The 21,674-nt window shown below is 33.0% G+C and overlaps 1 protein-coding gene across 7 annotated transcripts in view; it reads left to right on the forward strand.

The window, feature by feature from the left end:
* POT1 (protection of telomeres 1) overlaps window positions 1–21,674 on the forward strand; it is a 156,638-nt gene that overhangs the window by 70,540 nt on the left and 64,424 nt on the right. For all 7 annotated transcript variants that reach the window (XR_002479035.2, XM_012474023.3, XM_012474026.2 and 4 more), the window contains 3 exons: window positions 9,219–9,349; window positions 16,353–16,643; window positions 20,840–20,995. Coding sequence is in view for 6 of the 7 variants with exons in the window: in XM_012474023.3 (XP_012329446.1) it covers window positions 9,219–9,349; window positions 16,353–16,643; window positions 20,840–20,995 (578 nt within the window). In the remaining variant the exon portion in view is untranslated. The remainder of the gene's footprint in view (window positions 1–9,218; window positions 9,350–16,352; window positions 16,644–20,839; window positions 20,996–21,674) is intronic.

Consider the following 21,674-nt stretch of genomic DNA (forward strand, 5'->3'; position numbering starts at 1 on the left):
AATTTTTATTTTAAATTGGCAAACAATTATATATATATATTTATATATATATAGTGGGGGATAATGTGATTTTAGATATCTATGTACATTGGGGAATGATTATATAAAGCTAGTTAACATACCCATTACATCGCACACTTATTTTTTGTAGTGAGAACATTTAAAATTTATTAGCAATTTTGAAATATACAATACATTATTATTAACTATGGTCACCATACTGTGCAGTAGATCTTGAAAATTTATTCCTCCTGTTGAACTGAAAGTTTGTATATCCTTTGGTTAGCATCTCCCCTCTTTTGTTTTGAGACAGAGTTGCTCTGTCACCCAGGCTGGAGTGCAGTGGCATGATCTCAGTTTACTATAATCTCCACCTCCTGGGTTCAATTGATTCTCATGCCTCAGCCTCCTGAATAGCTAGGATTACAGGCATGCACCACTACACCTGGTTAATTTTTTTTATTATTTTTAGTAGAGATGGGGTTTTACCCTGTTGGCCAGGCTGGTCTCAAACTCCTGATCTGCCCGCCTCAGCCTCCCCAAGTGCTGGAATTACAGGCATGAGCCACCACACACAGCCAGCATTTGTCACCACCCCCACCACATAGGCTTTGATAATCACTTTCTACTTTTATAAGTTTGACTTTTAGATTCCATGTATAAATGAAATCGTGGAAAAAAAGAAGGAAATTCTGTCACTTGCAACAACATGAAGGAATCTGGAGAACATATTATACTAAGTGGTTACTCTTTTTTTTTTTTAATGGAACTCTCCTTTTTTCTCAGCTCCCTTTCTTCTACTACAATCTAGAGTAGTTGTTTGCTAAACATGCTCTCTGTTAACCTGGGAGATCCATTACTATTGTTTGAACTCTGCATTTTTCCATTTTATGATTTTTCCTATTGTTTTGTTGGAGAATTACCTAAGAAAGATACTGTGGAGGTAAAATATCTGATTGACCAAAATCTGAAAATGTTCTTAATCTATCTTTATGCTTGATTGATAGTTTTGTCAGGTTTAATAAAATTGAAGGATCAAAATTATTCCTCAGACTTTTGAAGCCATTGATTTGTTGTCTTTTTAGTAAACTTAGTCATGTTGATAGAAAAGTCTGATGTTAATCTGCTTCTGAGTCTTAACATTGGTGATTTGTTTTATTCTCTATAGAAGTTTTTAGAATTTAAAAAAATATTTGGTGTGCCTTAATTTGACAGTTAGGTGACTTGATGTGATCATTTATCCTGTTTGCCTTCTGTGGGACCTTTTAATTGAAAGACTGTGTCATTCATTTCTAGTAAATTTTCTTCCGCTATTCTTGAACAATCTACTTTTGGGGCTTCTCTTGGTCAGATATTGTACTGCTAAGGTTGATTTTATGGAATAAGATTGTCAATTGTTCTTCCATTCTGACTTTTTTACCTGGGGTACAGAACTTAACAGAAACAAAGTCTCTGTAGAGTAGAACAGTTAGCAGAATATTTTTGTATGGCTTTTCTTTTGCTCCTGAATTTTTTACTGTATTTGCTGTGGAATGTTCCACAAAAGTACACAAGTGCTAGAGTTGAGAAAGATATCCCATTCTTGCCATATGAATTTATTTTAATATATATGCTTCAGAAAAATTTACAGAAACAGTCCATATACTTAAGTAATGGCACATATGTTCAGCTCCTCTGAGTTTTGAACCAAATTGCAAAAGTGAGGCTATAACCTCATCCTGGGGAAGCAGGCTGCACCATATCCAGATGTCTATGAAGAGGATCTCTTTCTCAGAAAGCAAGAGTTCAGAAAGCCCAATTCTTTGAGTTTTCTCTTTCACTTATTTTTTTTTCTCTATTTTTTGTCCTTTTGTCATTTTTTTTTTCCTTTTGCTTTAAGTTCTTAAAGATACCATCAGTTTTTTGGCAACTTGTCCATATTTTTTCCTAAGCATAATAGGAAAAACAATCACTATCTTTTACTATATGGGTCCAATACCTTTTAAAGTTTTTGAATTTTTAAGTCATTTTTCAAATATTATACAGCAGTGAAAATAAAGAGGTAATAAAGTCATTAAAATTTTTAAAAAATATAAACATAGCAAAGTCATTTTTATTTCATAATCCCATATTTTTCTGGTTTTGAAGATACGGAAACAAATGGTTCTAGCTTATTGCTTTTGGTTTTTCTTCTTGCACTGGCATCATCAAAATACTTGTGAAGACTTTGCTGACTCAATCATTTTTTTGGAGAGAGCAGCTGTTTTTGCTCCATAATTATAAAACAGTTTCTAGTTTAGATTTGTAAACATCAATTCAAATGATTAAAGATTTATCTTTCATTTTGATATCACCTCTTCCTTCCATTACCTTTATGTATAAATTTGCCTTCAGCATATCCACTTACATGGGATTTTATGTAAATTTTGGTGTGCAAATATCATGTAAGATGAAAGAATGCCATCACAAGTCCTTTTAGCAAAATGGAATGGTCCTCGGTTGTGTCCCAGAATATCGTATGGTGAAATCATTTCTGTTGAATGACTTACTGGATAAGAATACCATATTCCCTCTGTGTTTTTAGAAATATCTTGTATTTTCTCCCTATTTTTAGAAACATATTTTCATGCATCAATTCTTGAGCTTGAGAAGCTTTATATAGGATATCATCTGGAGATAAATAGTCTTGAGATTTCAGTTATGTGATCAATTTTATCATCATTATCTAAAGTGTTGCTGTTTTTGCGTTTAGCTTCTGATTCATCTAATAATGGTTAAATGACTTCCTCCATCAGTTTTCTTCTCACTGACCGTGGGCACAAATTTTAAAGTTCTGAATTTTTAACTATGTTTAAATAGAGCTAAAGAAGAAACTCGAAAGATGGTGTCTCCAGACTTCTTTTATATCTTGCAGTACAAAAACTGAAGAATGATATAATAATGATTATTTATTTTGTTCTTATATCATCCTTCTAAACAATTGCCTCATTTCACATTTTAAAAATTAATTTAGTCTTTTTAAGCATACATAAGAATAATTAATGCATAATGATGAAATAATTACTCAGATAATGAATGCCAATTATATTTCAAGATATAGGAAAAAGATCCCATAACGTATCTCAGCTGTATAAAAGGGTATAGTAGAGCCATATGGTAATTGCAAGTAAGAATGTGTTATCTATTTTGAAAAATAAATAAAATTTATCATTGGTCATTGGAAGACTACTAACAGAAAAAAAATCATGAAATATCAATTCTTACTAATAGTAAGAAATATCAACAAAGAAAACTTAAAAACAAATTGGATCTAGTGGGTCCTCAAGGGATGAGCATACAATATCTTTTTACTCTTTCTGAAAGTGCTTATTAAAGTTTTTTTCATTTGTGTTTTTCTTTGTTTTATTTCACCCTTCTCACAAATTCAGATTTCTTTTTCTACCCTCCTTTCTTTCTTGTCTCCCTTTTCCTTCCCATTCCTCTCTCCCTTTCCTCCCTTCTTTTCCCCCTTTACTCTCTCCTTTTTTTCCTCCCCCTCACTCCCTTCTCCTTTTCCTTCCTAACCCCATTTTTTTTTTTTTTTTTTTTTGAGACAGGGTCTCAATCTGTCATCCAGACTGAAGTGCAGTGGTGCGATCTCGGCTCACTGCAACCTCCACTTCCCAGGCTCATGCATTCTTCTACCTTGGCCTCCCAAGTAGCTGGGATTACAGACAAGTGCCACTACCACCCGGCTAATTTTTTTATTTTTAGTAGAGACGGGGTTTCACCATGTTGGCCAGGCTGGTCCTGAACTCCTGACCTCAAATGATCCACCCACCTCAGCCTCCCAAAGTGCTGGGATTACAGTGTCTTCCATTTTTATTTTTATGTCTGGTAATTTTCTGCTGTCTTTTTACATTTAAGAATATAGGTATAGTTTATTTTAGGTTTTATATACCTTTCTCCTTTGCTTTGTATTTAAATAGTTCATTTCTCCAGTATGCTCCCCCGCCCCCCTGCCCTTGAGTGGGAAACTTGATAGTGACTAATAGTACTTGTTAGGGCATATTGATTGAAAATTTCAGTCTAGGGTGGGTGGAGTGAGAACTGCCAACCAGGCTGTAGGTTCCCTAATGTGATGGTGAGGAGGAATTTTTTCTAGTTGTTAACACCAACATGAGGAGTCTCAGTACTTCTCAGTTAATCAGTGCAGCTTCCTTGGAGAAAAGCCTGTGTTCCTAGAATTTTTCAAAATGGAAAGGTCATTAATACAAACGTGCTGCCTGAAGTCATTTTCAGGGAAGTGGAGAATGGATGGGTAGTCATTGAAACACTTGTTCTGCGTGTAAACTTCTAATTGATCCCCTGATTTCAGCCCTACTTTTTACTCTCATCCTTAAACCCAGTGATTCCCACCTTCTCTTTGTAGTATCTTCTGGATTTTGGCCTCCTCTGTTTATCCCTTAACCACTTACTTTCCATTATCCTGAAATATGTTGATATTTTCTCCCACTCTCCTTTCCTTCACTGTTTTGGGGTTTGTTCCCTTCAATCTCTATACTTTCATTACTAGGGAACTAGGAAGGACAGAAAGTCAATGCATTTTCTGAATCATGTATATAGGCAGCCTCAAATTCTATCAGACATTTAATGGAGAACTAATAACAATTCTTTTCAACCTGTTTCAAAAATTGAAGAGAAGGGAATATTTCCAAACTAATTTTAGGAGGCCAGCAGCACCCTGATACTGAAGACAGACAAAGACACAATAAAAACTAACAAGCAAAAAAAACCACAGGCCAATATAGATGCAGATATCCACAACAAAATACTAGCAAACCAAATTCAACAGCAAATTAAAGAATCTATTCACCGTGACCAAGTAGGATTTATGCCAGGTATGTAAGGGTAGTTCCACATACACAAATCAAATGTTTATTAGAAGAATGGATCATAAAAATTATATGATCATTTTAATAAATGAAGAGAAAGTTGAAAGCTTTTCCTCTGAGATCTGTAACAAGATGCCCACTCTTGCCACTTCTTTTCAATGTCGTACTAGTAGAAGTCCTAGCCAGAGCAATTAGGCAAGGGAAAAAGATAAAAGGCATTCAAATTGAAAAGGAAGAAGTTAAATTGTCCCTCTTTGCAGACAGTATGATCTTATATATAGACAACCTTAAAGACTCCACCAAAAAAAAAATTAGAATTAATAAACTGATTCAGTCAAGTTGCGGGATACAAAATCAACGTACAAAAGTCAGAAGCATTTCTATACACCAATAATAATGTAGCCAAGGAAGAACTCAGGAAAGCAATTTCATTTACAATGGCTACAGAAAATGAAATACTTAGGAATACATTTGTTTCCGCTTTATTGAGGTGTAATTGATATATACATTAAAGGGCACATCTTTAAAGGTACAGTTATGTGTGTTTTGACATGTATATATATTTGTGAAATCATCATTAAGATAATACATAATCATCATTCTCCAAATTTCTTTGTGTCCTTTGCCTTCTTTGGTTTGTGGTTAGTAATACATTTAACCAAGAAGGTGAAAGATCTCTACAATGAAATCTATGAAATATTGATGAAAGAAATCGAAGATGCCAGTAAATGGAGAGATATCTCATGTTCATGGATTGAATTCACTCTGGATGGTATGGACATTTCAACAATATAAACTCAAACCATGTTGTTGAAATGTCCATACTACCCAGAGTGATCTATAGATTCATTGTAATCTGTCAGAATACCAATGACATTCTGTATAGAAATTGAAAAAACAATTCTAAAATCCGTAAGAAGTCACAGAAGACTCCAAATAGTGAAAGCAATTTTGAGCAAAAAGAATAAAACTGTAGGTATCACACTATTTAACATCAAAATGTACTACAGCAAGTCTTTTAATAACATCATTTTGTTCAACATCATCTTGTAATGTTGATAAACAAAAAAATTGATTCCTACCAAGGGCCACTGTCTGTGTGGAGTTTATACATTCTTACCAAGTCTGCATGGGTTTTCTCAGTTCCTCTCATATCCTAAAAATGTATACATTGGATTAATTAGTGTGTCTGCATTGTTCCAGTATGAATGAATGTGGGTGTGTGTGAGTGCTCCTTGCAATGGGATGGAGCCCTGTTCAGGGTTGGCTCACCTCTTGCACCCCAATCTGCTCAGATAGGCTTCAGCCACTCATGAGCCTAAACTGGAATAAGCAGTTTGGAAAATGCATGAATGATTGAGTGAATGAATGAATACAAATTATAGTAAAATAAACATTCAAAAAATAATTATAAAATCCGTGACAACAAATGAAGCAGTATAGTACGGAAGTGCACACTGAGGCTGCCATATTTGTTACTGTTTTTGAATTGCATGATGGTAGGAGGTAGTTTTTAAAATTTTCATTTTGCAAATATGTACTCCTTGTTTTAACCTACCACAACTTAGGACTGTCAACACTCACTGACTTACCAAAATAGGGTAAATAATTATCTGGCTTTTTGAAAGCAGTCTTTCTTAAATGTACATATGGCTCACATTTATTTTTTGGTATTAGAATTTATGTTTGATATTAGGTGTTCATGTAGAAGTTTGGTGATGGTTTTTGACCAGAAATATGACACAGGAACTTAAATGCTTATTTATATCAATCAACCTGTGGTAGAACTGATTTCATTATGTGTTGTTTTGCTTGAAGTCACAGGTTCCAGGAACCAGTGTTAAGTGAGGACTTAACTATACAAAGCTATAGTGAGCAAAACACTATGATAGTGCCATAAAAACAGATTCATAGATCAATGGAGCAAAATAGAGAGCCCCCAAATAAATCTCTTCATTTAGAGCCAACTGATTTTTGACAGAGGTGCCAAGAACACACAATGAGGAAAGAACAGTCACCTCAGTAAATGGTGTTGGGAAAACTAGATATCCACGTGCAGAAGAATGAAACTAGAACCTTATTTCATACCTTGTACAAAAAGTAACTTAAAACGGATTACATACTTAAATGTATGACCCCAGACTATGAACCTACTAGAAGAAAACGTAGGGGAAAAGCTCCATGACATTAATTCAAGCAATGATTTTTTTGGAAGGGACCTCAAAAGCTCAGGCAATGAAAGCAAGAATAGACAAATGGGATTATATCAAACTTAAAAACCTTCTGCACAGCCAACGTCAATAAAGAGACAATCTATAGAATGGGAGAAAATATTTGCAAACTATATACCTGATAATGGGTTAATATCTACCATATATGATAAACTCAACTAGATGGCTAGAAAACAACCCAATTTGAACATGGGCAAAGGACCTGAGTAGACATTTCTTTAAAAATGACATACAAATGGCAGAAAGGTATGCGAAAAGATGTTCAACATCACTAATCATTATAGAAATGCAAATTAAACCACAAAATATCACTTCACACCTACTAGAATAGCTGTTATCAAAAGACAGAAGACTAGTATTGCAAGGGTGTGAAAAAGAGCAACCTTTGCATATTGTAGGTGGCAATGTAAATTAGCACCGGTATTAGAAAACAATATAAAGTTTCTTCAAAAAATTAGAACTACCATATGATCTCATAATCCCACTACTGGGTACGTACTTTTCTTTTGTCCAAAGGGCATACGCACCAAGACCCCCAGCAGCTGCCCAAAACCATGGATGGTACTGAACTCTGTATACACTGTTTTTTCCTAAAGATAGATACCTATGAAAAAGTTTAATTAAGCACTTAACCACATCACCTTCGTACTTTGGGGCCATTATTAAGTAAAATAAGGGTTACATGATCATAAGCACTCCGATACCTCAACAGTTGATATGATAGCCGAAACAGCTTCTAAGTGACAAACTGTCAGGGAGCATGGACAGTATGGATTCCCTGCATGAAGGAATGATTCACATTATTTCTGGAATTTTCCATTAAATATCTATAGATCATGGTTGACTGCGGGTAACTGAAACCAGGGAAATACTATATGTATCAAAAGGAAGTAATAAGTATGTTGAAGAGACATCCCATGTTCATTGCAGGCTTATTCACAACAGTCAGGTATAGAATAAACCTAAGCATCTGTTAATGGATGAATAATGAAAATGTGGTCTGTATACTCAGTGGAATACTACTTAGACATAAGAAGGAAATTCTGTCATTTGCAACAACATGGATGAACCTGGAGGATATTGTTAAGTAAAATAAGCCAGGCACAAAACCTTGAAAAATTGATCTCCTAGAAGTAAAGAGTACACAGTTATTGCCAGGGGCCTGTGTGGCTATGGGGAGGGTTTGGGGAGATGGTGGTCAAAGGATGCAATATTTGAATTAGGAAGAATAAGTTCAGGGGTTCTATTGTACAACATAGTGACTGAAGTGAAAAAATGTATTATTGAAAAATGCTAAGAAAATGGATGTAAAGTGTTCTCACTGCAAAAATATGTGAGGTAATGTGTGTATTTTCATTGGCTAGATTTGGTGATTTCACAATGTACGTGTACTTCAAAACCATCTATACCACATGATTGATACATACAATCTTTTATCTGTTAATTTTAAAAATATTTAAGGCAGGATGTATTACAGTTTTTATTACCACCCACTGGTGTTTGAAGTTACCATTTTATAGCAACCCAAATATTATTAAATTTTTCTCTCAGTTTAAATTATATAAAATACTTCTCTTTTGTTATACTGAATAATTTTTATAGGTGACTAGCAACAAATACCATTTTCTCTTTTGAGTTTTTTATTATGACATAGTTTTCTATGAATTGTTTATTCATTTGTGTGACACATTCACTATATCATCCTTATTTTTATAACAATTTTATAAGTTCTTTAGGCAGTATAGATACTCTTCACATCTGCTGCAAATATCTTAGCCTTTGTTTTCATTCTAAATTTGTGTTTATTTTATAAATTGCATTTTTCTTATTTGACCATGTTTATGTTTCTTGATTTATAAACTTTGAAGCAATAAGAAAGGTTATTTTCTCTCCAGACAATTATCACTAAATGAGATTTTTATTTTTGTTTTACTAAACTTTCTAAAATTAATTTTTCTGGAACACTTCTGCAAAATAATTTTGCAGTGTGTATTGAAAGCCAAGAAAATGTCTCTGTTTTAATCCTCTTCTTAGAAGACTTAATAAAAGAAAGAATATAGTTTGGTGTTTTGAAGTAAGCATATTCTTATTTTAAAATATTGAAAGTCCGGTAAAATATTTTTGTGTTTTCCAGATTATTGCACAGTTGTAACAATTGTGGACCAGACAAATGTAAAATTAACTTGCCTGCTCTTTAGTGGAAACTATGAAGCCCTTCCAATAATTTATAAAAATGGAGATATTGTTCGCTTTCACAGGCTAAAGGTATAATTCATACTGTCTAGAACTTATATTTGTTTGAAGAGAACTCTGTATTGTTCACAGAAACTAGTTAGCATTAATTATATGGTTGCTTTGTTACAACATGACAGTAAGCTTTTCGGAAGATAAAAAGTAATGTAAATAGTATCAGACTTCAAATAATTTACCGAAAGAAACATCTTCGTTTGAACAAACCACTTGCCTTTGTTCTCCAGAAATGTATTACATGCCATGATTAAGACTAGTTCCATTTGTCTTCTGTTTCTAAATATAGACTAATGCTGTAGAAGTTTTACCTGTAGAGTTTTATAAAGAACATTTGTTTTTTAAAGTTTTAAAAAAGAGTTTTAGGTCAACAAGAAAAAATGTTTACAAAGGTTAGGAGGTTATATTATTCTTTCCTGTTTCTTATATTAATTCAAGTACATTGAAAACATTGAGATATTAAGTATAATATCAAATTAAGTTGGTCTTCATTTTTAAGAAATACATTAAGATATGAACAGGTACTTTTATGCTTGTAGTTAAATAAATGTAAGAAAGCTTTTAATATGAGGGTAAAGTAGCACAGTTTTTAAAAATAAAAATTTTAGAACTTAGATTGCAAAGCATTATTATTTCCTCAAAATTATCCTTCTTGCTGTAATATTTATTTAATTGAACATTTTCGTTCAATGCAGTTTTTGAATTTTTCTTTGGAAATTACTGCCTGATGCTTTGGACAGCTTTTAAATACTTTGTATATTTTCAGTTCCTTAGATTTTAAACATTTCTGTTTCTTCATCTTTTCCTGTCTTACATGGATTTCCATGTAACCCCTTTATCATCTTGGTTGTCTTTTTCTTCATGGTCAGTCTGACGTTCAAAAACAAGGACAGTATTCAGCTGTGTTCTATTCTTAGGTACTTCTATGACCTATTGATGCTGTTTCCTTCAGAATAGGAGGATAATAGAGAATATTTGTGTGAAGATAAAAAGAAATAGAAATATTATCATCATAGCAATGTAATACATGCTTATCCAAACATCAAAAAATTGCTCACTTTTCACAGTGTTGTTTCCTATATACTATATTCAAATAGTACACTCTCACTTCTTAAATGTATTTGTTATTCTGGTTATTGTTTATAGAAGTTATTATTTAATAGCAAATAGATAAACATTTCATCATTCACAATATAACCACAGTCATATAGCTAACACTTTAGAAACTTCCCTCATATCCCCACCCAGGGAGATCATTAATGTGCCCCCCACTCCAGAAGTAAAGAGTCTCATGACCTCTAACAGCATATAGTTACTCCTTGAACAACACAGGTTTGAACTGCATGGGTATACTTATATGCAGAATTTTTTCAATAAGTATTTTGGAAAATTTTTTGGAGATTTTCAACAATTTGAAAAAACTTAGAGATGAACTACTTGGCCTAGAAATATCAAAAAAAATTTTTTAAAAGTATGTCATGAAGGCATAAAGTATATGTAGATGTGAGTATATCATTTACTATCATAAAGTATATACAAATCTGTTATAAAAAGTTAAAATTTATTAAAACTTATACACAAACACTAACAGACCATACATGACTCCATTCACAGTCTAGAGAAATGTAAATGAATGTAAAGATGAAGTATTGTCTCTGTATAAAATAACTGTACAGCTATAATAATTTCTTAGCCACCTCTTCTATAATATATTCATTTATGACTAAACATTTTTTAAGCAGTCTTAGTTGTATCCAGCAGGTTTTACTTCATCATAACTTCATTACCATTCAGTTCAATATATAATTGAATTTCCATGTTGATCATTGATTTCCTCTCTGACCTATGGGTTTATAAATAATTTATAAATAATCCGTAAGTCAGAGAGGAAATCAATATGAAAATTCAAAAAATATTGAATTATTATTGAATATATATTGAATTATTGAATATAATATATAGAACTATATTGGACATCTGTGTTCTATTTGAATTATGTTCAAATAATCCAAATAATATATATTGAATTATATTCAATCCAATTTTATAGGATTATTATTTATGTTTTTGTATTTATTTAAATTATTTAATAGTTGCTTTTTGTTTACTATTGTATATTGTGGTCAGAAAATGTACTCTGAAATGTTAATGCTTTGTATTCTAACATATGGTCAATATCATTTTATTTCTTATCTACTTAATTTATCAGCAATTGAAACTGTGTTTTAAAGACTGCTATGATAGAAGATTTGTCTGTTTCCAAAGCTCTGTTGATTTTGCTTCATAATTTAAGGCAATGTTAATGGGGTTTAGGCCTTCTTGTTTAGTTTTTTATATATTTTGAGGCTGCTTTATAGATTGAGGGTTACTATATTTTTCCTTTCCTTTTTTTTCTTGAGACAGAGTCTCATTCTGTCACCAGGCTGGAATGCAGTAGTGCCATCTCGGCTCACTGCAACCTCTGGCTCCCTGCAACCTCCGACTCCCTGGTTTAAGAGATTCTTCTACCTCAGCCTCCTCCTGAGTTGCTGGGACTACAGGTGTGCATCACCATGTCCAGCTAATTTTTGTTTGTTTTTTTTTTAGTAGAGACGGGGTTTTACCTTGTTGTCCAGGATGGTCTCGATCTTTTGACCTTGCGATTCACCCACCTTGGCCTCCCAAAGTGCTGGGATTACAGGCATGAGCCACCACGCCCAGCTAGGTTACTATATTTTTCTATAATTTTCATGTAATGTTCATATTTAGGTCTTGCTTCCTTACATTCTTTATATTGACAGTTCCACTAGCTTTGAATAGCCCTGTTTTCTTTAGTTGAGCAAGGTCATTCTAAGTACAGACATCTGTTTTAGATATCAGAATTTATTTTTTCATGTTTTTCTTACTGCAATGATCATAGTTCATACAAAAATATACATAAAGCAAGAGTCAAGATCTACTCTTCTTTTTTCCAGCAAATATTTATTGGATATTTGTTTTGTACAGGCTTCTGTTTTAATGCAGAGAAGCAGACAATATAAAAGTAAGCATATAAGTCAAAGTAATTTCAAGTAGTGATAGCTGCTGTAAAGAAAATAAAGCAAAATCAGAAAAGGCCTTTCTAATGAGGAGATACAAGGGTTGAGACCCAACTGATGATAATGTGAAGTCCTACTGAGATTTGAGGAAAAATGTTTTCCACCACATGACGCTATAGGTGCCAAAGCCCTGTGATAGGAATGACCATGGTATTGGAGAAACAGAAAGACTACCAGCATGGATCCTAGTCAGCTATAGGGGAGGTGTTACAAGATGAAATTATGGTGGATAAGTTATTTAGATTTTACTCTAAATACATTGAGAAGTCCTTAGAGGGTTTTAAATGTAAACATGAAATTATTGGTTAAAATTTTGAACAAATCAGTCTTACTGACACATGGATAACAGATGGTTTGTTGAAGGACAAGCATGAAGGAAAAGCTTTAGAAGGCTATTTCAGTTTTACAGACATGAGATAAGGATGGCTTAGACTAGGGTGGTGGTGGAAATAGAAGTAGACTAATTCAGGTTGATTTTTAATCTCAAGCAAAGAGGACCTGCTCATAAATGATCTGTGAAAACAAGTTACCAACACACCTAAGCTGGAAGATTGTCCTGGTTTACCATGATAATCAGCAGAGGCAAGTTTTGGTAAATGCTCTACACTAGTGAGCCTGGAATTGGTGATAAAAATGATGATCACAGAACCAAGAATCAATCAGACATTGGAGTATAAAAGAGAAGCAGCATATACATCAAGTAGAACCCATTTAAAAGTGAGAAGTTAGGTAATTGATCAGTTGTAGGCAAGTATAATTAGAATCTGCAGAGTGAACTTCTGCTTTATGAAAAATTAACTGGTACTGGACTAGCCCTACTGCCATAAAGACCCATAAAACATATGAGACAACCGTTTTTTAGGCATCGGACAATCGGTAGTTATGATCAGAGAGCCAAGAGAAACTTATGAAGTGAGCCCCATCATGACCACATACCTGCCTACAGACATTTTCTCAACCACTGCACAGTAAGCTGAAGTGCAAGCTGTGGTCCTGCTATACCTAAAGTCAGAGTTCAAGGCAGCTGAAAGCTGGAATTTTTGCAATAAGATACCAGAGAGGAAAGAGCTGTGCAGAAGGGGATATCTAAAAGTCCACCCCGCCAGGGTTGGGATGGTCTTGAGTACTTGATTGAAAGCCAGGGCACACGGCAGGGTAGAACTACTTAAGGATTACAAAAGCTGCTGTGTAATTGAACATGTTGAACATGAAACACACACTACAGGTCTAGAAATGGGGGTGCTGGAAGTCCAAGATAGTCAGGGACAAATAACCTTGTTAATACCTCTTTAATACCTTGGACATTCAGCTGAGACAACACAAAAGTTTTGCCCCCAAAATACCTCAACTCACAAAGGACCACATCTTAGGTTAAGACCTATTCTACACATGTTTTATCAAAGCCTAAAACAAGTTCTACAGAGAAGACTTCGCAGACAGTTTGCAGGGTGAGTCCCATCAAGGTAAAAGACTTTGGGAAACATCATGGGCTTTCCACAGATAACAAAGCATAAAAAAAAGCATTCGTGAGTTTAAGATGACCAGACAACAACTCAGTGGCAACAAGAACAAAAATTAATGTTTGTCAGAAGAAGCCAACGTAATGCAGGGTCTTTACAATATAGCATCTATGATGTCTAGTAAAGAAAAAAGATATATTAGACATGAAAACAAGAAAGTGTTATACCTAGTCAAGAAAAAAGAAAAAAACATAAGACATTTCAAACCAACTCCATGGTAGCCCAGATGTTGTCTTTATTAATCAAAAAATTTAAAGCAGATATTATACAGACTTTCAAAGAATTAAGTGGAGGTGGGAGGATCCCTTGAGCCCGGGAGGTTGAGGCTGCAGTAAAATGTTACTACATCACTGCATTCCAATATGAGTGACAGAACAAGACCCTTCTCAAAAAAAAAAAGGGGGGGTGGAATTAAAGCAAAAATACATTAAGTGAATTAAAGGAAGACGTTAAATTAATGAAAAGATAAGAAATTTCAGCAGGGAAAGAAGTGGAAACTATTAAAAATAGAAATTCAGTAACCGAAAAGAACAAATGAAATGAAAAATCTACGGGATGGGCTAAATCAGATATATGTTAAATTGATGACAAATCATTAGAAACTACCTAATCTGAAGAGCAAGGATTAAATAAAAACTAATAGACCCTAAGGACCTATGAAACAATATCAAATGTTACATGTAATTTGAGATGCAAGAGGAGAGAATGTGAAGGAAAAGAAAATATTTATAGAAATAAGGACCAGAATTTTTCCATATTTGATGAAAAACAATGATTTAAATGTATTTTATGCAGGGTGTGCCCAAAGAAAAGCACATCCAAACAAAACATGGTGAAGCCATTGAAAAACAAAGAGAAAGAAAAATCTTGAAATCAACTGGAGAAAAAAATGGTTCATTGTTGGAAAACAGTGATACCAGTCATCTTTTACTTCTTATCAGAGACAGTGACACCCAGAGAACAAAGGAATAATTTTTAAATGGTGATAGAAAAATTTATTGACACAAAATTTTATATCCAGCAAATATATTCTTCAGGAATGAGGGTAAAATAAAAACATTTTCTATAAAGGAAAAACGAGATAGTCTATGGCCAGCATACCTGCATAGCATTAATGCTAAAGAACGATATTCGGGCCAGAGAGGAATGCTAGCAACTAGGAGCTGACAAAAATACAAGAAATTATGAGGAAAAAATAGTAAATATGTAAACACACTGTTTTTATTTTTTCTGTAATTTAATTAAAAGACAAATGCCTATTTAAAGCAAAAGCAATAATATTACATAGTGGGGATTATAAAATATGTAGAAAAAATACAACAACAGTAACACAGATATTGGGTGGGATGATTAAATAGAATTATACTATTGAAAAGTTATCTTTGTGAAGTAGAATGCATAAAATAGGAAGTGGCAAGTATGAAATGGAAAGTAGAAAGTACATAGTAGAACAATATTGATTCCAAGTAGACAAGTTGAAGAGTTATTCATAGGTAAGAAGAAGCAAATGGAGCACTAATAAGAATTCTAAAAGAAAACAAGAAAGGGACAATAGAAAAAACAGTTTTAAAAAAGCAAAACAGCAAGAGGTGTGGAAAAAAAAGGAAAACAAATAACAAGATAGTAGACTTAAATACAGCCATATTAATAATTGTGTTTCTGTGAATGGACTGGTTTCTGATTGCAAGGAAACAATTGACTGAACAAAAAAAATCATGAACCAAGTATATGCTGCTTATGAGAAATGCACTTTAAATATGTAGACCTAAACAAGTGAGAACTAAAACTGTAGAAAAAAATGTACTAAGTAAACATAAAGGAAATGAAATGACGATATTACTGTCAGTTTTGGAAGGACCATTTCATGAGGACACAGGGGTCACTTCATGAAGATATAACAATATAAATATATGTGCCTCTGATAACAACCCCCAAATTCAGAAAGCAAAAGAGCTTATGAGGTGTCTCAGTGCTCTCAGTCACTGATTAAACCTTCGCCTGAGCTGCATTTTATTCATTTTATATTCTCATGTTTCAAGTGTTCTGGTCTTTTCTATAATATTCGTAAGTCACTCTCATTTGTGATCCCTTTTCCTTGTAAAAATGACACCTTAATAAAGAACTAATAAATAAAATGTAAAAATGCAAGCTTGATAGGATTAGGGAGACTACTACCTAGCTCTTTAAAAAATATAAATGAACTTTGCATAGAGGTTCACAGTTTACATGATAGTTCTGTATCTTGATAGAGCACCAGTTGAGTTTAGAATTTCATATGCTAATTAACTGAAAAACAGTTTTTTAAAAATGCCCTCTCTCAATTATGCTGACAAAATTGATAATCTTTCCAATTTCTTTGGTTCATAGATTCTTCATCAGTAAGCTGTTTTTTTGTATATTTTCTACTTTGCCCTACTTTCTTAGATTCAAGTGTATAAAAAGGAGACTCAGGGTATCACCAGCCCTGGCTTTGCATCTTTAACATTTGAGGGAACTTTGGGAGCACCTATCATACCTCGTACTTCAAGCAAGTATTTTAACTTCACTACAGAGGACCACAAAATGGTAGAAGCCTTACGTGTTTGGGCATCTACTCATATGTCACCATCTTGGACATTACTAAAATTGTGTGATGTTCAGCCAATGCAGTATTTTGACCTGACTTGTCAGCTCTTGGGCAAAGCAGAAGTGGATGGAGCATCATTTCTTCTAAAGGTACATATTTTTTTAATACTTGAAATTATAAGTTAGGACCACTTACATGTCTGTAAAAAGCTTATATTTCAGCATTCTGATGAGATAAATAGACACACTATATTATACCAAGAACTTAAGTTTTAACTATTTTTGATGAACCTCAATATTCATGCAGCTCTACTCTTCTCTAAAATTTTATACTTTTCTTCTAGAGAAATACAGTGTTATCAGATCTACATGTTAAATATAGTATGACTTATGCATTTTTAAAATTTTAGTATTAATAATATGTAGACTTGTTTCTATTATCTTATGGTTTGTAGTCATATACATGAATATTTTTGTTTCCCTGTCAAGGTCACTTTCCCTCTCATTCAATTACTTTTTTGTCCCATTGATGTTGGGTTCTCTTCTTATGTCTTTCACTACCTACTTAATAGGCATATCATAGATAGTTTTGAAGCAATTTTATTACTATGTTTTACTTTTAAATCAGTAAGATATAAAAGTGACTTAAGACCCATCAAATCTCTGTTCCCACCTTTCCAAGTTTAGAAAATAACTTCTGGAGAAGCTGGATGTCTGATGTTTTTCTTGCCAGGACATCCAGTAGAGGATGCATTTGAAAAATGCCTCTTCAAGCCTTCTCCTGTGGTTATTTCTTTATACTCTCTTTGAAATAAGGCAAGAAATGGAGTGCAGTGGCACTTGGACAAGTCTTGAAGTTTAGCATTATTATCATTTACACCTTGCCCATATTAAAGAACAGAGAAGTTAGATATCATTGAGTAAAATACAAAGTTTTTGCAGTTGAAAATACCACATTTATATACACATGGAATACTGTGATAAAGTTGTAAATGCATGTTACGCATAAAGTTAAATAAGTCAAATATGATAAAACTGAAGCTAAAGCAACATAAAATCAAACAAAGTTAGGAGGAATCTTAGGTCAGACAGTCATACTCTCTGGCAGAAGTGATGTTCTTAACAAATGAGCATTTGCTAGCCACTGAACACTTCTAATGACAAAGACTCTACTACTATGCAGTGAGGCATATTCTATCTTTTGACCACTATGTTTTTAGAAAATTCTTAAATTCTAAGATAAAATGTGCCAACTTTTAGCTCAAATAGTTGAGTCTGCATTTTCTCTCTACAGAAACATTGCATATGCCTACATCCAATTATAGTAGATAACTTTTTTGGGTAAGTGAAAACAACTGTTATGTAAATGTTAGTTTAAAATACAACATTGAAAAGTCAATAAAGAGCCTGTATAGCCAAGACAATCCTAAGCAAAAAGAACAAAGCTGGAAGCATCACACTACCTGACTTCAGACTGTACAACAAGGCTACAGTAACCCAAAAAGCATGGTACTGGTACCAAAACAGATATATAGACCAGTGGAACAGAACAGAGGCCTCAGAAATAACACCACATATCTACAACCGTCTGATCTTTGACAAACCTGACAAAAACAAGCAATGGAGAAAGGATACCCTATTTAATAAATGGTTTTGGGAAAAATTGGCTAGCTGTATGCAGCAAACTGGAACTGGATCCCTTCCTTACACCTTATACAAAAATTAACTCAAGATGGATTAAAGACTTAAACGTATGACCTAAAACTATAAAAATCCTAGAAGAAAACCTAGGCAATACCGTTCAGGACATAGGGATGGGGAAAGATTTCATGACCGAAAAGCAATGGCAGCAAAAGCCAAAATTGACAAATGGGAGCTAAACTACAGAGCTTCTCCACAGCAAAAATAAAATTATCATCAAAGTGATCAGGCAACCTACAGAAAGGAAGAAAATTTTTACAGTCTGTCCATCTGACAAAGGGCTAATCTCCAAAATCTACAAGGAACTTAAATTTACAAGAAAAAAACAATCCCATCGAAAAGTGGGTGAAGGATATGAACAGACACTACATTTATGTGGCCAACAAACATACGAAAAAAAGGCTCATCATCCCTGGTCTTTAGAGAAATGCAAATCAAAACAACATTGAGATACCGTCTCACACCAGTTAGAATGGCTGTCATTAAAAAGTCAAGAAACAATAGATGCTGGAGAGGATGCAGAGAAATAGAAATGGTTTTACACTGTTGGTGGGAGTATAAATTAGTTCAACCATTGTGGAAGACAGTGTGGCAATTCCTCAAGGATCTAGAACCAGAAATACCATTAGACCCAGCAATCTCATTACTGGGTATATACCCAAAGGTTTATAAATCATTCTACTATAAAGACACATGCATACATATGTTTATTGCAGCAATATTCACAATAGCAAAGACTTGGAACCAACCCAAGTGCCCATCAGTGGTGGACTGAATAAAGAAAATTTGGCACATATACACCACAGAATATGATGCAGCCATAAAAAAGGATGAGTTCATGTCCTTTGCAGTGACATGGATGAAGCTGGAAACCATCATTCTCAGCAAACTAACACAAGATCAGAAAACCAAACACCTCATGTTCTCACTTTTAAGTGGGAGTTGAACAATGAGAACACATGGATACAGAGAGGGAACATCACACCAGAGCCTGTTGGGGGCTGGAGAGCTAGGGGAGGGATAGCATTAGAAGAAATACCTAATGCAGCTGATGGGTTGATGGGTGCAGCAAACCACCATGGCATGTGTATATCTATGTAACAAACCTACATGTTCTACACGTGTATCCCAAAACTTAAAGTATAATTAAAATAAAAATTAGTAAGGCTTTCTTATGATAATTTAAAAGTAAATCTCAAAAGTCTCTTTGTACCCTTCGAATCAGCAATTTTATTTTCATTATCTTAAGGAAATAATTTAAAATATTTACAAAGGTACATTTAAAAAATATATTATCTTAGAGCACAAAAATAAGAATATGGTAGAAAAATTAGAAAAAACCCAAATACTAACAATAGAGAATTGTGTACACTATTTATGTAGGAAGACTGTAAAATAACATTGTAAATGTCACCATAAAATACTTTGTAACCGTAAAATGACATTTTAGACATATACTTGTTGAGATAGAATTTCATGATAGTTTTCTTAGTGATTACTGTAGTTTCATTTACACACTAAAAATATATGTACAAAGCAAAAATATATTGGGAGTCCTATAAAGCAACATTTTACTGTTTTTATCTCTGGGAAGTAGAATTATGAGTGATTTTTTTTTCCTGACATTGATTTTACTATGTATCAGAAATAATTTTTAAATTTTTTTAAAAAAACAGAGGAACTAGACATTACTCAAAATAATCTCTGGTCACATACAAAACAGTACAATCATTTTCCATCTAAAACTGGGCACAATATCAAATATTGGTACTTTTTTAGTAACCACAGTGCATTCATTTTAATTTTTGAGTAGCCATGATACACCAATGGTTTGCATTAAAAGCATAATTTACTAAATTTGTTGATCTAACATCATTCTACTTTTTTCTCTATTCTGTTCATATTAATAAATTATTTTTCTTAATACTCTCAAGTTGAATTTTCTCTAAGTGTATATATTTTATTTGTTTTAATATCTATTTTATTGGTGCCACCTTATCTTTTGAGTGTTTGTTTTATGTTTTCATTTTTTAATAAATAATCAGACATCATTTATAGCCAGAGCTGGTTGGTAGTTTGTATGTCTTATCTGTAATGTAGTTTGGAGAACAAAAAGCATAATTTGAACCAGAAAATCATCATATTAAGGTAAATATTCAAATTTGCAGCATTTACTTCTTTGTGTGGAAACATCAGAATGATGCTTTACAACTATCTTAAGAATGAGACTGAATCTCTTAGAAATAATTTGATTAATGTCAAATAAATATAGTATTTTTATAAATTTTACAGCATTTGTAATTTTGCTAGTTATATTTAGATACAAACATTTTAATAAATAGGAATGTATTTCAAGACTATTTTGGTTTGTTTTTATTATATAAAGCACTTGACTCAAGAATATTTAGTCTGGGCTTACGGCGGTATGACTCTTTTTCTTCTTTACATTCTTCTACATTTTCTATATTACCCATAGTTCATATGTTGTTCTTTACAATCAGAAAATAATGTCATATTTAAAATAGTGTCAATATTAAGAGGCATACATTGAATTACTTTTAAGTACTATTAACAGAAAAAAAACCGTTTTTAGCACCAATATTTTTTCAAAAGGATGATAAAACTACTCTACTCTCTTATGACAGGTATGGGATGGCACCAGGACACCATTTCCATCTTGGAGAGTCTTAATACAAGACCTTGTTCTTGAAGGTGATTTAAGCCACATCCATCGGCTACAAAATCTGACAGTAGACATTTTAGTCTACGATAACCATGTTCAAGTGGCAAAATTTCTGAAGGTGATGTTGAGTAGGAAAAAATGTTATTTTATGTTTTTATAAATTGTAGTGATTTTTGCTCATGTAAGTTTTTTGTATATGGTTACATTTATAGATGATATTTACAGTCTAGAAATTATTTTTTTGCTTTTTAAATTGTAAAATGTATGTTACATTAAATTATTAAAAGATAAATCTAATGGGTTAGAACATGTTTTTAAATAATTTTTCTTAAATATCTTAAAGCTAAGCTGTACGTAACTCTTCCGTGCAAATAGTAAAAAAAAAAAAAATGTGTTGTGTGAGATAATACTGCTTTAGAATGACAGGATATATAAAATATTGTTAATGTTAAGCTTGGTAAACTGGTTTGTTAGAATATAGCTTGTAACTTTTTGCTCATTAGTTAAAGACATTGTTAAATCACCTCTAATATATATTACAAATTGGGTGTGTGTGTGTATACTGTGTACTTTATAGAATTTGCATACTGTCTTTTGAAATACAGTAAGGTACACAGTTTAGATATGGCAGTACTTAACTATTAGCAAAAATTGTAGGGAATTTTTTTTCTCTATTATATCTTCTATTTGAATGTACTTTTTGTAGTGAACAATGGTATGATAAAAAATACAGTGACTAATAAGAGTAACCTTTGCTAGGCACCTTCATAAGATAGGTGATGATAGTCATCTTGTTC

The sequence above is a fragment of the Aotus nancymaae genome, unplaced genomic scaffold (assembly GCF_030222135.1).
Source record: "Aotus nancymaae isolate 86718 unplaced genomic scaffold, 86718_ANA_hifiasm-v0.15.2.pri h1tg000002l, whole genome shotgun sequence".
Classification (NCBI taxonomy): domain Eukaryota; kingdom Metazoa; phylum Chordata; class Mammalia; order Primates; family Aotidae; genus Aotus; species Aotus nancymaae.